The 23,690-nt window shown below is 40.2% G+C and overlaps 1 protein-coding gene across 2 annotated transcripts in view; it reads right to left on the bottom strand.

Annotated features, from left to right (window-relative positions):
* Nucleotides 1–23,690, bottom strand: part of AFG2A (AFG2 AAA ATPase homolog A) — a 149,569-nt gene that overhangs the window by 102,644 nt on the left and 23,235 nt on the right. For both annotated transcript variants that reach the window (XM_083460333.1, XM_083460334.1), the window contains exons 11-14: nucleotides 22,581–22,790; nucleotides 19,384–19,437; nucleotides 18,321–18,400; nucleotides 5,779–5,905 (exon numbers count right to left, since the gene is read on the bottom strand). In XM_083460333.1, coding sequence (XP_083316459.1) covers nucleotides 5,779–5,905; nucleotides 18,321–18,400; nucleotides 19,384–19,437; nucleotides 22,581–22,790 — 471 coding nt within the window. The remainder of the gene's footprint in view (nucleotides 1–5,778; nucleotides 5,906–18,320; nucleotides 18,401–19,383; nucleotides 19,438–22,580; nucleotides 22,791–23,690) is intronic.

Raw genomic sequence — 23,690 nt, 5'->3', positions numbered from 1 at the left:
CTAACTCCAATCATCCTATGCTGGCTGGGGCTGATGGGAGTTGTTGTCTGTCATCTGGAGTCTTGTGGGTTGCCCACCCTTTTAGCAAAGTCACCAGAATCAGAGAAAAGTAGGACTAAAAGAGGCAGATTTCATCAGGTTCATTGACTCCCACATAACCAGCTCCACCTAATAAAATTCCTTCTTTTGTACAACTATTAATAGTGTAAATGTCTCGTGACACTTTGCATCCAGTCACCTTAGAAGGCTTAGAAGCAACATAAATCAATAGGCCTTTTCAGAAAGCTTTATGTAGACTGCAACAAAATATTTTATACGTAAGCATTTATCTGAAAAGTACATTAATATGTTGCTGTGAGAGGTGCTTTCTGCTCTGTTTTACTCTACAGTGGTACCTCGGGTTACATACGCTTCAGGTTACATACGCTTCAGGTTACATATGCTTCAGGTTACACACTCCACTAACCTAGAAATAGTGCTTCAGGTTAAGAACTTTGCTTCAGAATAAGAACAGAAACCATGCTCCGGTGGCACGGCAGCAGCAGGAGGCCCCATTAGCTAAAGTGGTGCTTCAGGTTAAGAACAGTTTCAGGTTAAGTACGGATCTCCGGAACGAATTAAGTACTTAATCCAAGGTACCACTGTACTTGAATTTAATTTCATATAATCTCACTCACAAATAAATTCATTTATCTGTATATGCTTTTATGGAGAAAAGCAGCCACATTTATCCAAGTCTTTATGGTATGGCTGTGAAAGCTTACAAATGCAGCCCAACAAGTTCTTCTACCACCTTGTTTTGTCTGGCAGATAATAAATCTAAAGTGAAAAAGTCACTGTGCTCTTCAACTGTCACCACAAAGAAGGGGGGAGGGGGGGAGACAACAACTCAACAGCCTCAAGGCTGATTTACCACACTCTCTGTACCTTCGCAGTTGAAGGGTTGGAAGGGGGGGGGGATTACTTCTGCACACCTGGAAATATTTATTTACTATGCTTAAAGAAAGCACCCTGAAAATTCCACTGGAAACAATTCAGACACCTTTATGAATGTCAGCATACAATCAATAAATAAGGAACACCCTACAGGCAAAATTGTTGCTGATGTCAATAACACAGAGTTCAGTGGGGCCATATCACAACCAATAATATTTCTTGTCTCCTAGCACACTCCTTATTTAAATTAAGGAATTGTCTAAAACCTGCCTTAACTCTGCCCTATTATTTAATTAGACTATTCTTAGTCTATCAAGATGCTGGACCTCATTGTTCCTGGAAAGCTTCCAATCCCAGTTCAAAAACAGGTGCTGGTTTTGCTATTTAAGACCTTAACTGTCAAAGACCTGATTACCTCACACACCAGTTTCTAGTATGAACCTGACTCCTCACAAGGTAATTTACAAAGGCCCTGTTCCACGTTCCCCACTCCACCAGCCCTACTGATGGATGGTGACATGAGACATGTCTCCCACAGCATCAAGGTTTTGATATTTGCTCAGTTTTCAGTGCCATGTGAAAATATTTTAATTCAGATGTCATGTCAGAATCAATGAATTTCTGTTGTTTCCACAAGCACACATACCCCGAGTCTAAGTTTAACAGGGTTTCTAAAACATTATAAACTAGTTTTCTGACATTCAAATGAAGCCAGGCTGATTTTTTTTTCTAAAGGAAGCCCATAAACATAAAGGAAACTAATACTAAATAAGAAAAATATGAGAAAAATATTTAGTACTTAAAAACAACAGCAACCCAGTAAGAACCTTGATAGGCAAGATTCTTAGACTTTGTGAAGTGCATAATACTTTTAAACACAACAATGACCTTTGATTCTTCAGAAACAACAACACTGCAATTAGAAATAATGATGTACTGCTCTTTGTGCTGAAAGTTGTAATGCACACAGACACATTATAACAAACTTCCAGCTCTAAAGTCCTTAGATCAATATTCCCAAATACTCAAAAGGGTGAGATGTATTCAAGTATTACCAATAAAAGGAAGCCATCACTTCAGGGAAAAGACAAAGTTCTCAGGCCCTAACTTCACAAGCTTATCACATAGCCTATGACATCACACTAACATCATGAGCCAGGTAAAGTACAGCACTGCAACAATGAGGTGAAGATACTGTGGCAGAAACAATCACCGCTGTCACATGCAGTTAGTGGCGCCATTTTACAACGCTGTTGCACGGCACAGAGGTTTGAAGGCAGAAAGCAGGTGGCAGCCAACAGACAGCTCACACAGATGGGTATCACAATGAAGTACCAATCATAATGGTATACAAATCCAAATTGCACACTCTTAGAACAGTAGTGTGTCACTCCTATTCTCTGTCAAACACTTAGTTTAAGTGTTACACATGTTACTTCAAATTCTCCCAACGTTGCTTTGCTGCCACAAGGATACCTTCTAAAAGTCACTCTCATGACTAAAGGAGTGAAAAGGGAGTGAAATTGTTTATTTCTTCATGGGTCTGCCTGGGAGGTTCATATTAATATGCTTTTGATTCAGGAGTGGCATAGGCATATTCAGTCCATATCTCTGCTGTGAAGCTAATTTCATTGCTATATTCAACTTACAGGACCACTCCCACAACAGAAAATTATAAGAAATAAATTATTCCTCACATCTTATGTAAAGCTGATGATAAAATTGTCCTGCAACCAACTGCATTTACCAATCAGATGCAAGACTGAAAAACCAAATAGAAATACATAAATGAGCATCATACAATAACCACAATTTGTTCCAGACGAAACAAATGCTGAACATGTTTACGGCTTCAGATTACCTGATTTATGACAACTTCAACATGTTGCCAGATAACTTATGTATTGAAATTCTTTCCCTTTCCCTTTACTAGTTCACCCATAAAACTTGAATATTTGAATTTCTTTCATAAGCCTCCAGACGGGTAGAACTTTGATGTTTCTCAAAAGGAAAGACTGCTTTTTCGCTGGAGGCAAAAACTTAAAAACTTGTTACTGATTCTGCCAAATCACTCACTTTTTATTTTTCATCAAAACTAAACTACTTTTAATTAACACTAAACTCCACTAACACAGCTCCACTGTCTTTTGGACATTGGATCAGCACCAGATAAGAGTCTTCCAAGTAAAATCTAACAGGTCTTTTTCAGAGAGAGGTTTTTAATTTCACTTCCCACCTGTGAATGGCCTCTGCAGAGAGAGTGTGAGGTATAGCTTTGATCTTATAGCAGAAGTAGTAAGAGAATTTACAAGAACTTTTTCAAAAAAATTGTGTTGGTAAAAAAAAAAAGATTTAGAAACATTTGTTATGGGTACAGAGTATAAAGAAATTTAAAATACACTCCAAGACAAGAACCATTCACTTATGTGATATTGGAAGTTGCTTCCCTTGCTTCCATCTAGTGGTACAGTTTGTATTGTATGCACACCTTTAATAACCAATATTTTTAAACATGCCAATAATGAAGATTGTTGTTACTATACTGGTTCCAAGAGAAAGAGGAATAAATAGACATGAAAACATAATGGTCCAAGTTGGTGACTTCAATAACTCAGAACACTCCATCATTCAGAAGTGTTACAAATACCAATATTTTTAGCCTGTTTGAATTCAGCCATTTACCACAAAAAAATTAGTAACTCAAATATGAATGAGAAATTAACTAGCAGCAGTTGATAGGCTGATGTAATTAACCCTTGAGGTTTAAATGCATTGTAACGTTTCATTTATCTTTTCACAGAATATCTCTTAGGATTTAAAAGCAAGCCAAATACAACGCATACTGGAATATGTAGACGGGTGGTGCTGTGGTCTAAACCACAGAGCCTAGGGCTTGCCGATCAGAAGGTCGCCGGTTCAAATCCCCGCAACGGGATGAGCTCCTGTTGCTCAGTCCCTGGCTCCTGCCAACCTAGCAGTTCGAAAGCACATCAAAGTGCAAGTAGATAAATAGGTACCGCTCCGGCAGGAAGGTAAACGGCGTTTCCGTGCGCTGTTCTGGTTTGCCAGAAGAGGCTTAGTCATGCTGGCCACATGACCCGGAAGCTGTACACTGGCTCCCTCGGCCAATAAAACGAGATTAGCGCTGCAACCCCAGAGTCGTCTGCAACTGGACCTAACAGTCAGGGGTCCCTTTACCTTTACTGGAATAATAAATTTCATAACATAATAAGAGGCAACAACTTTTCTTTGAACCAACTAGAAGAAGCAACCTTTCTATATTTGATCCAATTGACAGGGCAGCAGAATGAGAATTTTCAACTCCTGGTTCAACAAATTAATACCAAAGCAGACACTAAGGGAGAATTTCCCCAAAATGTAGGTACAGTACACTGTGAGAGAATTTTTTGATAATGCTACTAGCGTGTGCACAGCACCACCCTGATTCTAGAGGAGTCTATTCTGCTATGCAGATGACAGAAAAACCAACATGATGCCCCTAATCTATGAAGCTTGGATGCATGAACACAGTCTGATGTGGATATCCACTGTTTTACATGCAAGTACATATATTTTGCATTTTATTTCAGGATGAATATGGTTTGGTTTTAAATGAAACCAGATCTAAACTCTGGTCATATTTTTCATTCACTATATTTCCCCAGTTTCTGTTCCATGCTGCACTGAAGTTTCTCACTGGTAATGAAACAAAGAGACCATGAATCTAAAGACAATATAGCACACTGACACTACACTCTCTCATTAATCTTCATTTGTCCAATCACATCCTGTCATTCTCATGCAAATAGGGCACTTGAGGATGCAACTGCTGCACACTGCTGGGATGAGCTGTCAGAAACACCAGGGTGCCATCACAAACCACAAACTATCACTTCATTCTCAGCCCTTATGCTCTAGGCATCCCAGCTAATGTGTTTGACACTCAGATCTCACCCAGCAGGAGCTAAAGCAATCCAATTCTTCAGCTACACACACATTACTTCCTGTTGTGAAACAATCACAGAGTTCCCTGGGGTTGTAACAGCTTCTTCTGTTCTAGCCTGCCATTACAAATAGATGCCAGAGGTATTATGGATGATGGAAACCAAGAAAAGGACATTCTTGCTGGTAAATTTCTGTCTCTGTCTTACAGAGAAGGGCACTCAGTTCAGGGAGGGCTAACAAGCCATCATCCTAGATGTCTATGAAGGTTCAAAGTTAGGATATTGGATGCAATTCTAAACAAAAACACATTTGAGAGAACAAAGACACATTGCACAATTTGCTTAAACATTCTCTGAATGACTACCTACAATTTTATCTATCGGAGGAAAGCAACCATGTATCACAGGCTAGGTAACTGACTGGTGTGGGAGAAATTCCCTCCTGCCTATGGAAAGAAAATTTTCCTTTCACCCCACATGGACTGGAGATATATATTTAGTTCTGAGGTTTCAAGATACAGTACTTCCAAGGCTGGCTAACTCTACAAAATGGTCCATTAATCCTGAAAAAAAGGACCCCAAGATCCCAAGCAGACCAACTTGCTCAAAGCTGTTCCGGCTGCAGCAAACATCTCTATCTTACTGCCTTGTGAATGCATAGGGGTCTTAGTGGTCAGTTTGCATATTGCTTTCAAAAAATGCTGAAGCAGCAGCACTGGTGGAGCAAACCATGGTTCCTTCTGAAAACTAGGAGAACAACTGTTTTTGTTGAGCCTTATACAAAAACACTTTTTAAAAAATTCAGTATGTTTGACTACAATTGACTGCAATCTTAAAACATCTCACTTCCAATAAAGTAGTTTTAACAAAAGTAGGGGCAAGTGCCCAAACCTCTTACCTTGTCTATCATATCTGGTCGGTTTGTCGCAGCCAAAACTGTCACATCCTTTAGCTGTTCAATCCCATCCATTTCTGTCAGCAGCTGTGCCAAGACGCGGTCTGCCACATTCCCAGAACTCGAAGAGCTAATGGAAATACAAAACGAAAGCCATAGTAGTGGGTGTTCATTTCTTAAACACTACTTGAGCTTGAGGACCACATTCCCTCATAGGCAACTTTCCAGGGGCTGCATGCCACTGGTGAGAGGGACTAGAGGAAAAACTGGGCAGAGCAATGGTGTGGCTCTTAACCTTTGTCCAGGAGAATAAATTCCAGGCATGCAAAAGTCAAATGTTTCTACAAACGCCACATCCATCCTCCTTTCAAGCAAGTAAAAGGCATTGCCACTGTTCAAGCACACGTTTGGCTAGGCAAAAGCACTCAAGCAAGTGGCCTGGACAGCATCCAAAGGGCCAAATAGAGATGCTTAGAAGTTCTATTTGGTCCCTGGGCCAAAGGTTCTCCATCCCTGTGCTACATTAATCTGATGAATCAGCTTTTCCTTATTTGATACACGATCAAGTCAAGGATAGCCTAGTTCCTTTCCACATTCTGAAAGAGGAAGTTATTGACAGGTCATGAATTTCTTGGTGGTTTATTTTTCAGCAAAATATCAGTGTAATTGACTCCCCCCCCCTTGCCCATTATCACTAATAGCTTGGATGTACTTAAACAGGGCTTACCAACAAGAACACAAACATGAAACTGATTTTTTAAAAACTGAAGCTATTGTTTTGGGACCAGTATCCTTTTCCTGCAACTCCCGCCAACTTGGCTACCAAACACCAACAAAACAAAGTATGTCAGAACTTGGCAAGTGATTTATTGTGGCATTCGCACGGGTTGATTTCGTAAAGATGTATTGGCAACATTAAAACGCTGCTCAGACAGTGTTTTAGTTTCTGCCACCAATGCAGGTCATCCAACACTGTAAGTGAAATGAAGGCCTTTTACAGATTCATTTCTTCCACCTTCCCCATGTAAGACCAAACTGAGCAGTGGCCAGCTAACCCATAAAACCACCTTCTTATTAATTTTGCACAGCTGTTGCTCCAGATGTTAAATACATATGTTGTTTTGAAATCACCAAATGGTTAGGTCTCAAAAAGAAAAGACATTTTTCTCCTGGAAGAGATTTCAGAAGTTAGTCTATTTGTGTTTTGTGTGGGGTTTTTTTTTATTAACTACATGTGAAAAAGTGAGTTCAAAAATGCAGTTGGGTATTTAATTATAACTTCCACATTTATTACTTTAAATATGTAATTGGTACAAAATGGCAGATGCAAAGCTTGTTTTACAAGATTGATCCTGCTGACATATGAGCTTTTTATATTTGCTTTCACAAGAGTCTGTTCCATTTTATGAGCCCTGCACTCAGTAGCATTTACAATTGGGTCTTGTGCAATAATTGTCCTAATTTTGATTTATGGCATAGCTAATGTGGGGTGCACATGGGGCAAAACCAGGGAAGTGAATAGCGCAGCTAAGATACACTCTTGTCTTCTCATATTGACTCTCTCTTATCTACAAGTACAAACTCTGGCAATGACACCTGACAAAATAAAACCTTCTTGAAACATAATCCCAAGCATGCTCACTCAAAAATAAGTCTCATTGAGTTCAATGAGACTTGCTCCCTAATGTGTGTGCAGTCTTAATTCCCACTGGTTTCAGAGGAGACACATGTTTTACTCGCCTACAGAACAGAGAATTAAGTCATCAACTTTAGCTAGATTGCTCTCTTACTTTATTCAGTTGGTGTTATCTACACAGATAACCAACCCCAAGAAATGCCCTGGAAGAGTGCAGTTTGTTCCAAAAGCTCCCTTGAACAACTGCTGCTAAGTGGAGCTGAAAATTTGGAACAGGTGGGAAGTGGGAATGAAGGAAAGATGACAAATACTTAGTCACAGAATTTAGTATCCAGATACTTGCACATGTCAAAACTCCCAACTGGAAATGAATCAAGTAAGGACCAGAAAGGAAAGGAAACAGAAAAAGTAGAATTACTTTCCTTTTGCATATGCTTCCGGAACCTAAAATGCAATGTTTCATGTTTATTTTGATTGCTTTCCAAATAAGCATTTACCCTGTACTCCTTTGCTGTACAAGACCCCTGCCCACACTGATATTAATACAGATTTAAGTCCTCCATGTAGCCCAAAGCTGCCGTGCTTTCCTTTATGCATGGAACTCAGCTGTCAGATTACACACCATATTTAGCATGACTCCTACAAGTAAACAAGCCCTTTTGGCTTAACAGGCTATCCTATAAAAATGCAGACAGACAGACATTTATAGCAGGAGATTTCTCCACCAGCTGCTCCAGAACTGCGTCAGCAGCATGTGTGCTCAGATGTTTGAGCTCTGCATAAACTGTTAATCTGAGGGGTGACATACAAGCATGTATTTTTTCCATTTTCCCATGATTTCCCAACAAGAATTTCATTAAAGCTGTCTCGGTTTTTGACGCAAGCACAACTCAGATACACAAATTATGTTTAACCTTTCAGACCCATTTATAAAACCAGCATCCAGCCAATAAGCGTTTCTTCCCCACCACCGCCAGCTGACCTGTGAACCATGATGTCACCATCCCAGCACTACAGAAATAGTAATCAGGCAAAAACTGATGCAAAACAGTTTCCTGTCAACAAACCCGACTGTATGCCAAACAGAATGCCAATGTTTGTGAGGTGCGCACGTGTGCCTGTTCACCTGTCCAATGACAGCTGTCTGGAGCTTAGGGAATCAGTAGCAATGACAGAAACAAGCTTTTTAAAAAGGTTACTACTGAGGAATGGTCAGGAGCGCAAGACTTAAGAGTGAAATGAGGAACTTCCTACAGTGCCTTTAAGATAAAATACCAACGCCAATTGCTGTCTATCTTGTACAGTGGTACCTCGGGTTAAGTACTTAATTCGTTCTGGAGGTCCGTTCTTAACCTGAAACTGTTCTTAACCTGAGGTACCACTTTAGCTAATGGGGCCTCCCGCTGCCGCTGCGCAACTTCTGTTCTCATCTTGAAGCAAAGTTCTTAACCTGAGGTACTATTTCTGGGTTAGTGGAGTGTGTAACCTGAAGCGTATGTAACCCGAGGTACCACTGTACATTCAACTTTGTGATTTCACAGTGTTTAAAAAGGCAAAGTTGTAAAACTTTCATGACCTATTTCCACCCACAGTTTTGAATAGAGTGATTTCCCATACTCCCACTTTCTATAGAATTCACAATAAAAGCAGGTGTAATAAACTGAGCCAAAATCATTAGATAATTACACTGACACCCATACTTAATGAAACAGCGGTTGCTATCTGGAAAATGCAACAAGCTGACCACCTCTTGGAATTGTTTACAAACAGCAACATTTATACAACAGCATGCTCTTGTAGTCTAGATTAATCTGGAATTATTAACCTGCTTCTGTCACCAGTCACTAAGAAAATTCAAACCATCCATAAGAGTGCACTTCAAGACTGGGGCAATGTGGCCCTCCAGGTCTCTATGTCTGGCCCTCATAATTCTCCCTAAGACACATTCACCCACTAGTTCTGCTTTGCACCTTGAATATTTTTGCTTGGGTGGAATGTACCACTGAATGTTGATAACGCTTCGTTTGTCTAGATGAAGGAGAACAATGCTGTTGGAATGTAGAAACTAACCTACTGTACAGATATAACATTTATGTCCACTGCTCCACCCACTTTTGCCACTGTCCTCATCTACCACTGGCAAGTGGCCTTTGGAAGGTTTCCCAAAGGGCAACGTGGCTTAAAAATGTTCCCTGCCCCTAATTTAAAAGCTCTCCAACAGTTATTACTGTGAGCATAAGGGAGTTGTTCAGGTATGCCAACTTAACAAGTTATACTTAAAAAGTGGGTTGTTACCCCTGGGAGACTGAAGGTTGGATTTAAGGAGGGAAACAGGGCCAACAAAAAATAAGAGTGATCTTTACACAATTCATACATTAAAAGAAAGACACAAAGAACCCCAAGGTGGCCTGACAAGGACCTGTGAGCTTCCATGCTTACAGAACCTAAGTAGTAGTTGAGCCTAGCAAGAGAAGGGAAGGACTAAACTAAGGAATCAGAAGTCAGACATACAGTGGATGCGGGTGGGATCCGTTCTGGAGCCCTGTTCGCATCCTGAGTAAAACATAAGACGCGACAGCGCGTCTGCGCGTGTCACGTTGTGCCACTTCCGCGTGTGACATCATTTTGAGCGTCTGCACATGCGCGAGTGGCAAAACCTGGAAGTAACAAGCTCTGTTACTTCCGGGTCGCCGCAAAGCATAACTTGAAAACGCTCAACCTGAAGCACATTTAACCCAAGGTATGACTGTACTACGTGAGGGTTATCAATTTTATGGCTGCTAAAGCAGTATGAGACACAAAATGTTAACATCTCAACTACTCAGAAGATAAATTTTTAACTATCCATCCCCACAGAATCTGTTTCTCAAGTTATATGTAGAATTTCTTTGAAGATCATCCACAACAGCTGAGAGCATAAACTGAAACCTTAGTAGAGTCAAGGCCCTTCAAACAGAGTACTTAGCAAGGCCTACTAAGAGAGTTTATATACTTCTGATTAAACTGAATTCTTGTAATACCATGGGGGCTACTTAATCTCTGGAAGTTTAATAGATTAAACTGAACCTGAGCATCTTCCACTCTATTTCTAATTGCTCCCTAAGCTACACACAAGCAAGTTTCTGAAACACAGGCGGAGAAGAGTACAGTGGTACCTCGGGTTAAGAACTTAATTCGTTCTGTGGGTCCGTTCTTAAGCTGAAACTGTTCTTAACCTGAGGTACCACTTTAGGTAATGGGGCCTCCCGCTGCCGCTGCGCAACTTCTGTTCTCATCTTTGAAGCAAAGTTCTTAACCCGAGGTACTATTTCTGGGTTAGTAGAGTCTGTAACCTGAAGCGTCTGTAACCCGAGGTACCACTGTATCCAATTTGAACTGTGTGAATGTTCCCTAAGCCCAAGGATATCTGCTTGTGCAGTACACTTTTCCATCCTTCTGTGGGACTCCTAGATCTGTTTTCGGGTTCCCTCTGGGGCAGATTTGGAGGTGGCACAGGGCATGTGCAGGGCGAGAGGGAAGACCCACAGCACAAGCAGAAATGCTTGCGCTTATCAAGGCACATTAGTTGAATGCCACCCATTACGTTACCATCATCAAGTATGTTCCACAAAATACCCCACAGGTGCCCAAAATGCACAGTGTCACAGTTGCAAATAAGATGCTATCTGGGGTAAATGCTGAGAAAATGTAGTAACAAAATACTATAATCTGTAGCACTGATAATATATGACATCCTAGCAGCACAAATGAAACCATGTGGGAAGCTGTGTGGGTTGTGTGCAGAAAAAAATAAAGCACACCTTAATTTTATTACACACACACACACACAGGTCGCATCTGCACTATACATTTAAAGCAGTATCATTCCACTTTAAACCACCATGGCTTCTCACAAAGAATACTGAAAGTTGTCTGGAAAGACCTCTAGTTCCTGCACAGAGTTACAGTTTCCAGAGTGGTTTAGTGGAACTCTGGAAATTGTAGTTCTGTATGGGGAAATAAGGGTCTCCTAATCACCCTTTTTTTAAAAAAACCAACTACAGTTCCCATGGCTCTCTGGGGAAGTCACAACTGTTTGAAGTACAGTGGTACCTTGGGTTACATACGCTTCAGGTTACATACGCTTCAGGTTACATACTCCACTAACCCAGAAATATTACCTCGGGTTAAGAACTTTGCTTCAGAATAAGAACAGAAATCATGCTCCGGTGGCACGGCAGCAGCAGGAGGCCCCATTAGCTAAAGTGGTACTTCAGGTTAAGAACAGTTTCAGGTTAAGTACAGACCTCCGGAACGAATTAAATATTTAACCTGAGGTACCACTGTAGTATGATACTGCTTTAAATGTATTGTGTGGAAGGGGCCACACACAAGTAAAAAATGACTGCAACACTGTTTTATTTCCTTCATTTTACAAATTCCAGCGAAAATGGATCTTGGAAAAAACAGCTTTCCAGAGTATTATTGGGTTTTTGTTGTTGTTGTTGTTGTTGTTTTAAACTACCTTTACCCTTTTAAAACAAGCTTATCCTCTACAGTTTATACCTTCAAAAATCTAGAGAAATAAGAACAGTAGAGAAAAATTTGGCTTGCTCCACTTCTAATACACATTGTACATTGTCCTTGAAAATCATGTGTATTTTATGGTTACCTGAAAATGATTTTTAAAAACCTCAAGCAACTTACTTCCAGAAAAATTATAACTCCAAACACATCTTTTGACTAGTGTTCCTAACTTCTCTAGAAGTTTCTGAGGTAAAACATTCCTAACATACCAAACCCCCTGCCTGCCAACACACTCCCACACTAAAATCACCACAATCACACAGTATGAAGAATGTATTGAGTCTGACATTTCTGTCAGGCTTTCACAGGAGGAAAGCTGTCAGCAAAGCACACCTGCCAGGTCAGACTTTTCAGTCCAGCTACCATGGTTGTAATTAACTGTCACACTGTTTTATTTCCTTCCTCTCACAAGTTCTGGTGAAATATGTTTTTGGCAGGACAAGGCTTTCCAGAGTGCTTGTTTTCAATAAAAGCAACAATCAAGATTACCAATTGCTATTATGGGCATCTGCCAAGACAGTTTCTAAAAACCTATTTTGGCCTTTATTGTAACATAAACTCACACTTTTATGAATGACTATTTCCTCAAGTAAAGACCACAAGACTAATCAACTCTACTCAACAATAAATTCCTGATCTGTATTTAAAGATATAACAACTCACGCTTTACAAGTAATAGTATACATGTTTTCTTCCACATATGTACCAAACACACAGTACATATGAGTAATATGCCATATAGCTAGGTAAGACATACCTATAAATCGCTCCAGAAACTTGGAAGGGGCTCCTCAGTTATCTTCTACTGTATACAAAATGTTTTTATACACAAACTATATTTTGGTGTCATTGTAGCGTGTTGTATGTATTACTGGTTTGGGGGCATGGGGATTTTTTTTTTTACTGTTTTAATTGTGGTTTTATATGCTATTAGTTATGCATTTCAGCAGTATTTTTTTTTTTTACTGTAAGATTTGCATACTCCTAAAACCTACATCCTGTGTACATGTAAGTAACATGCATTTAACTTCATTCACTTTAGGTATCAATAAAGAAAACAAATGCATTAATGAAACAAGTGCATTAATGGTAAAATTTGAGGTTGCTTAAACAGTAGCTTCATTAGGGGTGTTGACATGTTATATTCAATGATAATACAACCTGTCTACGTAACAGTTGAGTTGTACAGTTATTCATATGTGACATTCAAAAGAATGTAGAGTCTGTGTACCAGTGGTTACAGTAACTAAGCTGTACAAATAATAAAATATTTACTGTTTCACAAAAAATGATTGTACATGCATAGGCAGTTTGCACCTGTGTTCAGTATAACATGTAAACAAGCCTTATAGCACGATTCTGCAAAGGGATATAAGCTTTGTATTTATAGTGCAGTGCTTATGCACAGTGAAAAAGATAACCAGTTTTAATATTCCAATATTCAGCTTGCAGCAGCTGTCTTTTAGAAAGAAACTTGACAGCACTTTTCCATTTCCTTTCTTTATTTCCCCCCTTCAGCAGTTCTCCTTCTGTGCATTCCTGGAAGTTAATCAAGCTGAAAACTGTAATCAATCATGCCGACTGTAGAATCAACTGAAGTTTAATCTGGACGTACTACAGACTACAATGTGGACACAAGCTGGATTCCTCTTACAGCAGAATATTATATCAATATTTAAATACAATACCAGGGATTGCTGGTTGGAATTTTAAACAAAATCTAAAATATTTATCCAGTCCTATACCCAGCAAGAACTGGTTTTTTTCTCTCTCTCTGGGTCTAGGGAGTCATCAATGCTTCACTGGGAGAGGGGAAATACCACCTGTCTTGAAGAGGCTGTGGAGTGCCCCTCCTTAAGAAGGCCTCTATGGACCCAGAAATGCTAAATAACTATCACCCAGTGGCTATTATCCGCTTTGGAGGCAAGCTTCATTCATAGTTGGAGGAAACTGAGAATCTGGATCTATTGTAGTGATGGCACTGAAACTAAATTGGCCACCCTGGATATGACATTTGTCAGGAGAGAGAGATGGAGAGTGTGCAACCCTGGTCATTCTTCTTGACCTTTCAGCAGCTTTCTTGACTATGGTATCCTTTTGGAGCGGCTCAGAGTGCTGTATTGCATTCGTTCTGCTCAAACTTCCAGAAAGTAGTTAAGGGAGGCCACTGTTTGACACCACAAGCATTTTCCTGTGGTGTCCCACAGAGTTCTGTCTTGTCACCCATGCTATTTAACACCTCTTTGAAGACACTGGAACTCAAGATATTGGAGTAAAGTGCCACCAATATGCAGATGACAGCCATCTCTTATTTCCATCTCAATCAGGAGAGTTGGCTAAGGTGCTAGACTGTTTGGAGGCAGTGATGGGCTGGATGTGGGCCAACAAACAAGCTGAATTCTGAAAAGGCAGGTGTTTATGCGTTCCACATTATTGAGTCAGAACCTCACTTATCTAGCACTAGGGCTTAGTTGTTTGTTGTCATGCAAGGATGTGCACCTAAACTAAAGTAGAAGCTACTTTTTAATTTGTCCTTTCCACCTGAGTTAAAAGTGCTTCAAGTGAAGAAAAATATATAATTACCTTACTGGATATAGAGTAAGTGTTTCACTGTAGCTGTAACATTTGAATTTAAGTCACAAAATAGACACTTACTACATATTGTTTTCTGGTGCCGATTACTTACAGCTAAACCTGTAGATTTTACCATAGATTTTGGCCTTTGATTATTTTTCTTTCACCGTTCAGTCACTTCATTTTGCATGACCAAAGTACCAGATAAATGTCCATGTGCATTTAAAGTATAATCAAAAGTTGTTCCCTAAATGGCTGCAATTTTGAGAGCACAGTGGTTACCTTCTGTTCACACGCTTCCCCTTCTTGGCCTCAGAAAGCAAACTGGTGCCTTATATAGTTCTCTTCCTTCAATAATGTACAGCAAAGCACTGACTTTTTAAAAAGGAATTTAACAGTAGTGTTCTCTCCAACCCACAATTTTTCATGCCTGAAACTGCTTATAAAAAACAAAAAGGAACAAACATGTCTATTGCCTAAAACTCCCCACAATCCTACATGTATAAACAGCATCCTATTTCCAAAGCACGTAGATATCCCAAGTTCAGCAAACAGACTGTCTGGACTGCATTTACACAGAACCATGTTCATTCATCACCTTCAAGTTTAATTACCAAGCCATTTCCTCTTGGCAAAGTTTACCGGTCAGTGGAATTAGGTTTTACATGGTCAGGATACCAAGGAATTACAAGTACCCATAATTCTCTGCAGCTGCACAATTTGTTAAGAATCTGAAGCTTTGAAAAGGAAAGGATTATTTAGGAACAAACATTCCTTCTCGCATACAGTTGTATCTGGAACATTCATGTGGACATGACCTCAATGCAGACGTCTTTTATGAAATAATGCCAAGAAAAGGCAGCTAACTAAAAGAAACCCAATATTAGTCAGAACCACAGAGAAATAGGAAAGGCATCCATTTCTTCAGGAGTACAGATTGTTCCTTATTGTATATTTGGACTGTGAATTGGCCAGTTTCATTTAATATATGCCAAATTCACCACTACTTTCAGAAGATTTATTAAATACTGTAACAAAGACTGCCAAAGTGGTTCTACGATAGTCAGCAGGAACAACCACAATGTCTCAAAACAAAACCTCTCATTTTATTTGCTCAATTCCACTTCGGAAATCAGTGACACAGCCTTCGCTATTCTTTATTATTAAACTTGGCAAATAACATACAAATCTTCTCATACATTCTTTAGTCCTCCCACCGCCGTAGCAATTTCCTTCACTTTCCACCCTCCCTTAGCTGTGGTTTCACCAAATAAGAGGTAGCTACTATGATGGAGATACAATCAATTCTTATAGAAATCGCAAGTTAGTCCTACCACTACCCACAGCCTCCAACAACTGTTTTAATGTTTTGTATTTTGTGGATATTCAAGGCACTATCCAACTAAACAGTTCCACTACCACAAGCACTTTTGGCTGTACAGTGGAACTTTCCCTTACTGTTCTCTCCCTGTGTGCCCCCACCACCCTAAATCTGTTCCAGGTGCTTGGGATATCTCCCAGAATATATTTGGGGGGCATGCAGATGAGAGGAAGTGCTGTTGTGCAATCAAAGGTGTTTGTGCTAGTAGAAATCGTTCTGCCCAGATGCTGAGGTCCAGAGCCGAGGGCCTTATGGCGGTTCCCTCATTGCGAGAAGCAAAGCTACAGGGAACCAGGCAGAGGGCCTTCTCGGTAGTGGCACCCGCCCTGTGGAACGCCCTCCCATCAGATGTCAAAGAGATAAACAACTACCTGATATTCAGAAGACATCTTAAGGCAGCCCTGTTCAAGGAAGTTTTTAATGTATGACATATTAGTGTATTTTTGGTCTTTGCGGAAGCCGCCCAGAGTGGCTGGGGAAACCCAGCCAGATGGGCGGTGTACAAATAATAAATTGTTGTTGTTGTTGTTGTTGTTGAAATGTTTAGCAGGATACTGCTCTGTTATGCACTATGTTATACACTATGTTGTTTATGTTAGTATACTGAAACCATCCCATGGCCTTAGGACAAAGGGTGGTATACATTAAATTAACAAACAAAACGAGCACTTCAGGGGTGCATGGGGTTACTTTAGGGTCAGGTAACAATCTTCCACAGAAGTGCAAATAAGGGCCAAGCCAGTAGCAGCCTTATGCTGTATGCCTATTTTTTTATTCTGTTTCAATTATACATGAAGTGTATGTAGCTGCTTCTTGATTTACATTTTTCTGCCCTGTATATGTGCAAAGGCAGCTGATACACAAATGCTATTCTGCACACAAAAGCCACCTGCAGTATCTTTCATTCCAATATTTTTACACAAACACTGCCAATTAATAGGGTAAATTATAACCAGAAGTAGTTATCTGTAGGGAAAGGGCACAGGGCGTTTAACGACAGCAATCTGTTCTGTAGAAAAAGCACAGGGGGACTAGGGAGACAATATCAACAGGTGTTTCCTTGAAAACCTCAGTCTGGTTATAGAAGAGGAAATGGATCTCTGGAGCCTGCAAATCGTTAGCATCTCTAATGCATTTGCAAATTCCTACTGTGGAAAATCAGCCTGTAAAAACAGGTCATTTCCAATAAGTGCCTTGTCTGGTTTCCTACACCATTTAATTCCAGATGAATTTTATGAGAACTATGTTACATATTTTACCTCCCATATGGTTCACATTTGACAAAAAAATATTTGTGTCCTGCTCTGCTCTTTTCTATGCTCCAAAGAGCGGATGTCTTCAATGGAACACTGAAGGTCACACCTCCTATCTCCAATGGACAGGCCAAGGCTGTGTTTTCTCCTTCTCCATCTATCTCCAGATAAGATGATGGTTTGGGAAGTGCACCTAGCTAGAATGGGAACATTCTAAATTAAGGCTCCAGTGAACATACTGGACAAAACTGACCATTTTCATTTTTTCCTTATAACAGCCTTTTCATCACATTGCACAGTTTCAAAATCTTTATTAAAAATATGTATTTGACATGTTTATTCCTGTTTGTAATTTCTTTAATAATTAGTTTAGACATGTTTAATAGTGCCCTGGAGAATGGCTAAAAGTTTATATAAGTGTCATAATAAAAATGGGCAGGAAACGAATATAGCAACATATAACGAGACACCACAGTCAGGTTGCATCAAAGGGCAGAAATTACAGCAACTGGCTAGTGTTCTGTTTCGGTTCTATGCTCACGTCAGATCTGACAATTTAGCTCTAAAAGTTTGCTACTGCTAACGCAAGAGACTACTGTTCTGGTAACTCTACATCCCTGTCACACAAGCAAATTACAGCTGGTGATGTACAAAACAGAAAGCTCTTATTATTGTTGGGTGAAATCCAACATTAGTCATATTCAGAGCACATTGACTTAGTAACTTAAGTCCATTGATTTCATTGGGTATACTCTGTGTGACCTAGTTGGAAATCACATCATCATCATCATCATTATTATCAAATGGTTCTGGAAATGCCATTCCTTTACTTTAAACGGGGTATTGAGCATAGCATTCTTCAGATGCTGTGGACTCCTACTTCCATTAGCCACACCAAGCCAGCATGTCCAATGGATGGAAGTGATTGGCATGTTGAAACACTACATCACGAGGCACTATGACAGACAGGCCCTGGGTCTGCCTCCTGGTGACCCAATACTTCTATCCCTAATAAAATGAACCAACCAATTTCCATCTAAATATGCAAGGGAAACAGATACAAAAGTCAACTTCTTGTTCGTGTGAAAGTACAAAGCAGTAACAGATCCAGAACCTTGTACATAATTTTTCTTACCTCCCCCTTTCTACTGCCAGGGCATCTATTTCATCGAAGAACAATATTGAGGGTGAAACAGCTCTGGCTTTCCTAAAGATCTGACGAAACAAAAACAAAACAATTGTCAGATTGTCCAAAGAAGTTGCATAATCACAAATAAAGTTGTTACCCGTGGTTTGCCTCTGATATCCAGGATAGGTTGCAATATAAAGATAAAACCATAATGACACAACCTTGGATCATCTAGAATGTCCAACCGATGGACTGCGCTTTTGTAGACTGTGGAGTTAACCATTTCAAATAGCATTGCTTGCATCCCTCCAATTATTCTCTAAACAGCAGCAAAAAAAATTGTGTAAATATACTTTAACTGAACATATACTAAGCATATCTGGGGATTACTATTTTAAATGTCTTTAACTTTTGAATACTACCAGTTGGCAAAACCTTTTAAGAATTTGCCAAAGGATGTTCCATGCTCACCTGGTAAAAACAAAATAGTTGCCAGCTGCTACAGCATTAACAGGATAATTCCTATCATTTTAAAACTGTCAAACAGAAGCTAAGCCATGGAAATATTTCTCCATTCCATGAATGCAACTCGTTGAACACAAAATATTGAATTCCATTCTACTAGAACAGCACATCAGCAGTATTAGTAAATTAGTATCCTAGTAAAAGAATCTAGAAGCGAAGATTCCCCATCGATCATTGTGCCAAGGATAGTGCTATGAAAGTGGCAAAGGTCTTCAGTGAACCCACAGCAACACCATCCTGCTGCTGGCCCCTGGTAAGTTTGGATAGGAAAAAGAAGGGGGCAGAGATATCAGGCTGAGCTTCCAAGAACACCCTCCACTCTTAGCAAATTCATACCCAAGCTGACTTCATCATATCAACATATGGCAGGAAGCAGTGAAGACTGCTATAATTCAAAGCCTGTGAAAACTAGTTACTGCAAAGCAATGACTGCATGATGCAACAAAAAGACCCTGACTATAATGTGGCAAAACAGACAGTAAGTTGCATTATACATCCCTGTACATGTGCACTTAATATTCCAGTTAAATTAATAACACCTTACCTCTCTGACTGCACGTTCAGATTCTCCAACGTATTTGTTCAGCAATTCAGGGCCCTGCATGAAAAGAGTTACATACCTTTTCCTTATCCCAAACACAGCTTTAAAGAAATCTGTCATATCACATAGAATTCTACCTTGAAGAACTTTTGAATATCTACTTAATCAGAGATAAACCCTATAATACAGGGTCTTCCAAGGAGACCCTGCTGGATGTTCCATGATTAGGAAGGGCGCTGGCTCCTGGGTTGCGTGGTGCCACACACAAGCCCCCTCAATCCTGATGACTAGTGATTGCCACTTGCGTGACCACATGGTGATAGCACCTACCACCTGGAATGCCCCTACCTTCAGTAAATTAATGAGCCAGAGACAGTAATGACCTTCCTTTTTTTTTGAAATCGTTTTTATTTGATTTTACAAATATAAATTTATAAGCATACCAAATACACATCCACATAAAGAGATTACTCTGAATCTCAAGACTCAGAGATTCAGACAGTAATGACCTTCCAATGCCTCCGAAAAATATACATGTTTACCCAAGCTTTCCTGGACTCTTAATTTTTAATTTTTTGTGCATGGCTGCTTTATTGTGAAATGCAGTTGCGTTTAGTTTTTATCAAGTTATCAGGAGACTTCATTAAAATGTTGTTGTATTTTTATTATTTTTATGTAAACCGCTAAGAGGTTAGTGTAACATTTGAAATAAATCCTTGTGATTGTGGAAGTAAAGAATGAAACACCAACTCAGGTCTGCATTTTTGGTGCAGCTCATTGGATAGCTAAAGCTACATGTCCTATTCCTGTTCTCTTGCACTCTGCTTAATAAATGAGTTGGCAGCATGGAGCTCAATATGTGCTAAATTTTTAAGTCTATTACTCAATCAGCACAGATCACAGAGTGACATTTCATACTTCTGCTTACTAAACAATAGCTAAAGGATGATCTGCCAAAAAACTTCATCGGAACACTAACCAGTTTCCTTCTGGGGATTCAGTGATGGTTGCTCATGAAGCAGAGCAGCAAGATTTCCAAGCCTCATTAATCTATTTTAACTGCTGCAGCCAGGAGGAAGGAGAAAAACGGCGGAGGAAATTTTAACTGGAAAATATTTTGACATACTTGACCCAGATGACAAACCAAACTTAAGCACATGTCAAGGGCAGAGAGCCACGGAACGGAATCCGAAGAGGGATACAGGACATTAGAAAATATGCCAAGATGAAGTCAGAACTCTGACAACATTGTATATTTTTGTAATCATTGCTAATCAGGAAAAAAAGAGAAGCTAACACTGAAAGGATCTTATTTAAAACAGAAAATAAGGCACCGAGAACATTTTCTACCAAAAAACCTTCCACCGCAATTGGACACATTTACTAAATACAAATAATGCGTTGGAGTCGCTGACTCTCTTCTGCCTGCATAAATGTTGTTCTTGCTCTTTTGAGGCAATACAAGTTTTGCCAGCTAGTTTCTAAAGTATTCTTAAAATCCAGAGAGTGCTAGATCATTTGGCACTCCTGTACGTTTAGAACATCAGAAAGGCCTAATTATTTAACACTTCTCTTTTATGGATTGATAGCCCGAGGTCAAGCAACACATTACACACAATTTTCATATCTTGTAACTTGTTTTTAAACAAAAGCAGTTTGGCAGTGGGTGTTCTTGTATGGAGAAATAGCAAAGGAGTGCTTTAACCTTCTTCCTGTGTACTGTTTTTCCACTCCAACTCCCTACCTCCCAACCAACTGCCAAGGTTTCCAATTATGTTTACACCCCATATGCACCTGGAATCCTATCACAGGAGGAAAAACAGGGGGAATTCCAGCAGAAAAATAGTAGAGACAGGAAAGGGTTAAGGGTCCTCCCCACTTCTCTGCACAAAAACACTTGCTTCTGTTTATAAAAACTGGCAATTAAGGGGTTGTTACTCAGATTTGCATGTAGCCTAGTATAACCTATGAGTGGAAATTATTAATCCCATCTAAGAACACAAGAGCTCTGCTGGTTCAGACAGAAGTCATATCTAGTCCAGCATCTTGTCCTCATAGTGGACAGCCAGCAGTCTACATGAAGTCACGAGCACAACAGAACTCTGAACCACTCCTGTTCCCCAGCAACTGGGGGGCAGCCATTGATAGCCTCAACCTCCATGAATCTGTATAACCCCCCCCCCCTTTAAAGCCACCCACCCATGTGGGCTGCCATCCCTACATTTTGTGTGTAGCCAATTCTACAGTCTAACTATGTACTGTGTAAAATAGTTAAAGGTAAAGGGACCCCTGACCATTAGGTCCAGTCGTGGCCGACTCTGGGGTTGCGGCGCTCATCTCGCTTTATTGACCAAGGGAGCCGGTGTACAGCTTCCGGGTCATGTGGCCAGCATGACTAAGCCGCTTCTGGCAAACCAGAGCAGCGCACGGAAACGCCATTTACCTTCCCGCCAGAGCGGTACCTATTTATCTACTTACACTTCATGGTTTTGAACTGCTAGGTTGGCAGGAGCAGGGACTGAGCAACGGGAGCTCACCCCGTCACGGGGATTCGAACCACCAACCTTTCAATCGGCAAGCCCTAGGCCCTGTGGTTTAACCCACAGTGCCACCCGCGTCCCTTTTGTGTAAAATAGTTAAAGAGGGACAAAGTCAAGTTTCTGCAGAGGCAACGTTTTAGCTTACTGCTAATTTTAATTATTAGTTTTAAATAGCTGTTTTAAACAGCTTTTACTGATAGCTTTACTGCTTCTGTGAGATGCCTTGAGGTTTTTTCCTTCACAATCAAATGGTATATAAATTTTGTGAAATAAAATAAATTAATAAACAATTGAAAGCTGTTCACACACTGAGTTGTTGTATTCAACTATGTTCTCATCAGAGTAGACCCACGAAACTTAACGGACCTAAATTAGTCATGCCCATTTATTTCAATGGCTCTACTCTGAATAGAAGGAACACTGGATACAAGTAGTGCTTCAAAGTGCATCAGTTAAACAGGAAGGTGCAAGTGACTTGCTTTTTTTTGTCCAAAGTAGGACAAAGGAGGGATGTCATGTGCTTCCAGTGCAGAAACAGCTCCCCCATCTCACTTCAGACAGAGGCCAACACAAAGTTACCAAGAAGCACAGGTGTATCAGCATTTCTTATTCCACACGTATCCTATAATGTCCTGCCTTAAAACTAGAAATGCCATTTACCTTCACTGCCAAGAAATTCAGCCCACTTTCATGGGCCAATGCCTTTGCAATCATGGTTTTTGAGCATCCTGGAGGTCCATAGAGTAGTACTCCCTTTGGTGGCTGAATCCCCATTCGAATGAAAGACTCAGGATGCTTCAGTGGCCATTCCACTGCTTGTTTCAATTTCAGTTTGACATCTTCTAGCCCTCCAATGTCTGACCAGGATACCTGTAAAACAAACAACCCCGTCATGAATCAGCAGGATACTTTTTTGTAGAGTAGAAGAATAGAAGTATTCCACTCACACACAAAAAAATTGTAGCTGTTACAAATACACACATGATTTAAAATCACATTCTACCAGTGCTGCACTAAAAGGCTTCCACTGCATTTACAGAGATGATGGGGAAATATGGCTTGATGCCTTAAAGCTGCTCAAAACTCAAAATTATTTTTGCACTGAGTGGAAAGCAGACATAACTGAGAGAAAGAAGGGAGGTGGTAACTGGTTATTAACAGAGTTCAGGATGGACATGGTTGATCTGAATAACATGAGGTGAACTTTTATAATAACTAGATTCAGGTAGGTAGCCGTGTTGGTCTGACGCAGTCGAAATAAATTAAAAAATTGTGCAGTAGCACCTTAGAGACCAACTAAGTTTGTTCTGGGTATAAGCTTTTGTGTGCATGCACAATTCTTCAGAAGTGTGCATGCACACAAAAGCTTATACCCAGAACAAACTTAGTTGGTCTCTAAGGTGCTACTGCACAATTTTTTAATTTATTTTAAAGTAACTGTACTCATTAGTCATCTCAGTAACTAACAGCCCACCCCTTGGCCTTGCCCACCTTCTCCTCCATACCTTCTTCTAAGTCAAACCAGAAGAGGAGAGCAAAAGAATCAGGTGTTTACTATACAGTGGATGCTCGGGTGGTGAATGTGAACCGTGTGGGAGGCACGTTTGCAACCAGCAGCGTTTGCAACCTGCAGCGCTGCTCATGCGCACGCATGGGTTGCAATTCGGCGCTTCTGTGCATGTGTGACCGCTGAAACCCGGAAGTAACCCGTCCCAGTACTTCCGGGTTTTGGCACGTCCGTAACCCAAAAAAAATGCAACCTGAAGCGCC

This window comes from Podarcis liolepis, assembly GCF_965112155.1.
Source record: "Podarcis liolepis genome assembly, chromosome: 9".
Lineage (NCBI taxonomy): Eukaryota > Metazoa > Chordata > Lepidosauria > Squamata > Lacertidae > Podarcis > Podarcis liolepis.
This window is presented reverse-complemented; position numbering and strand designations above follow the sequence as displayed.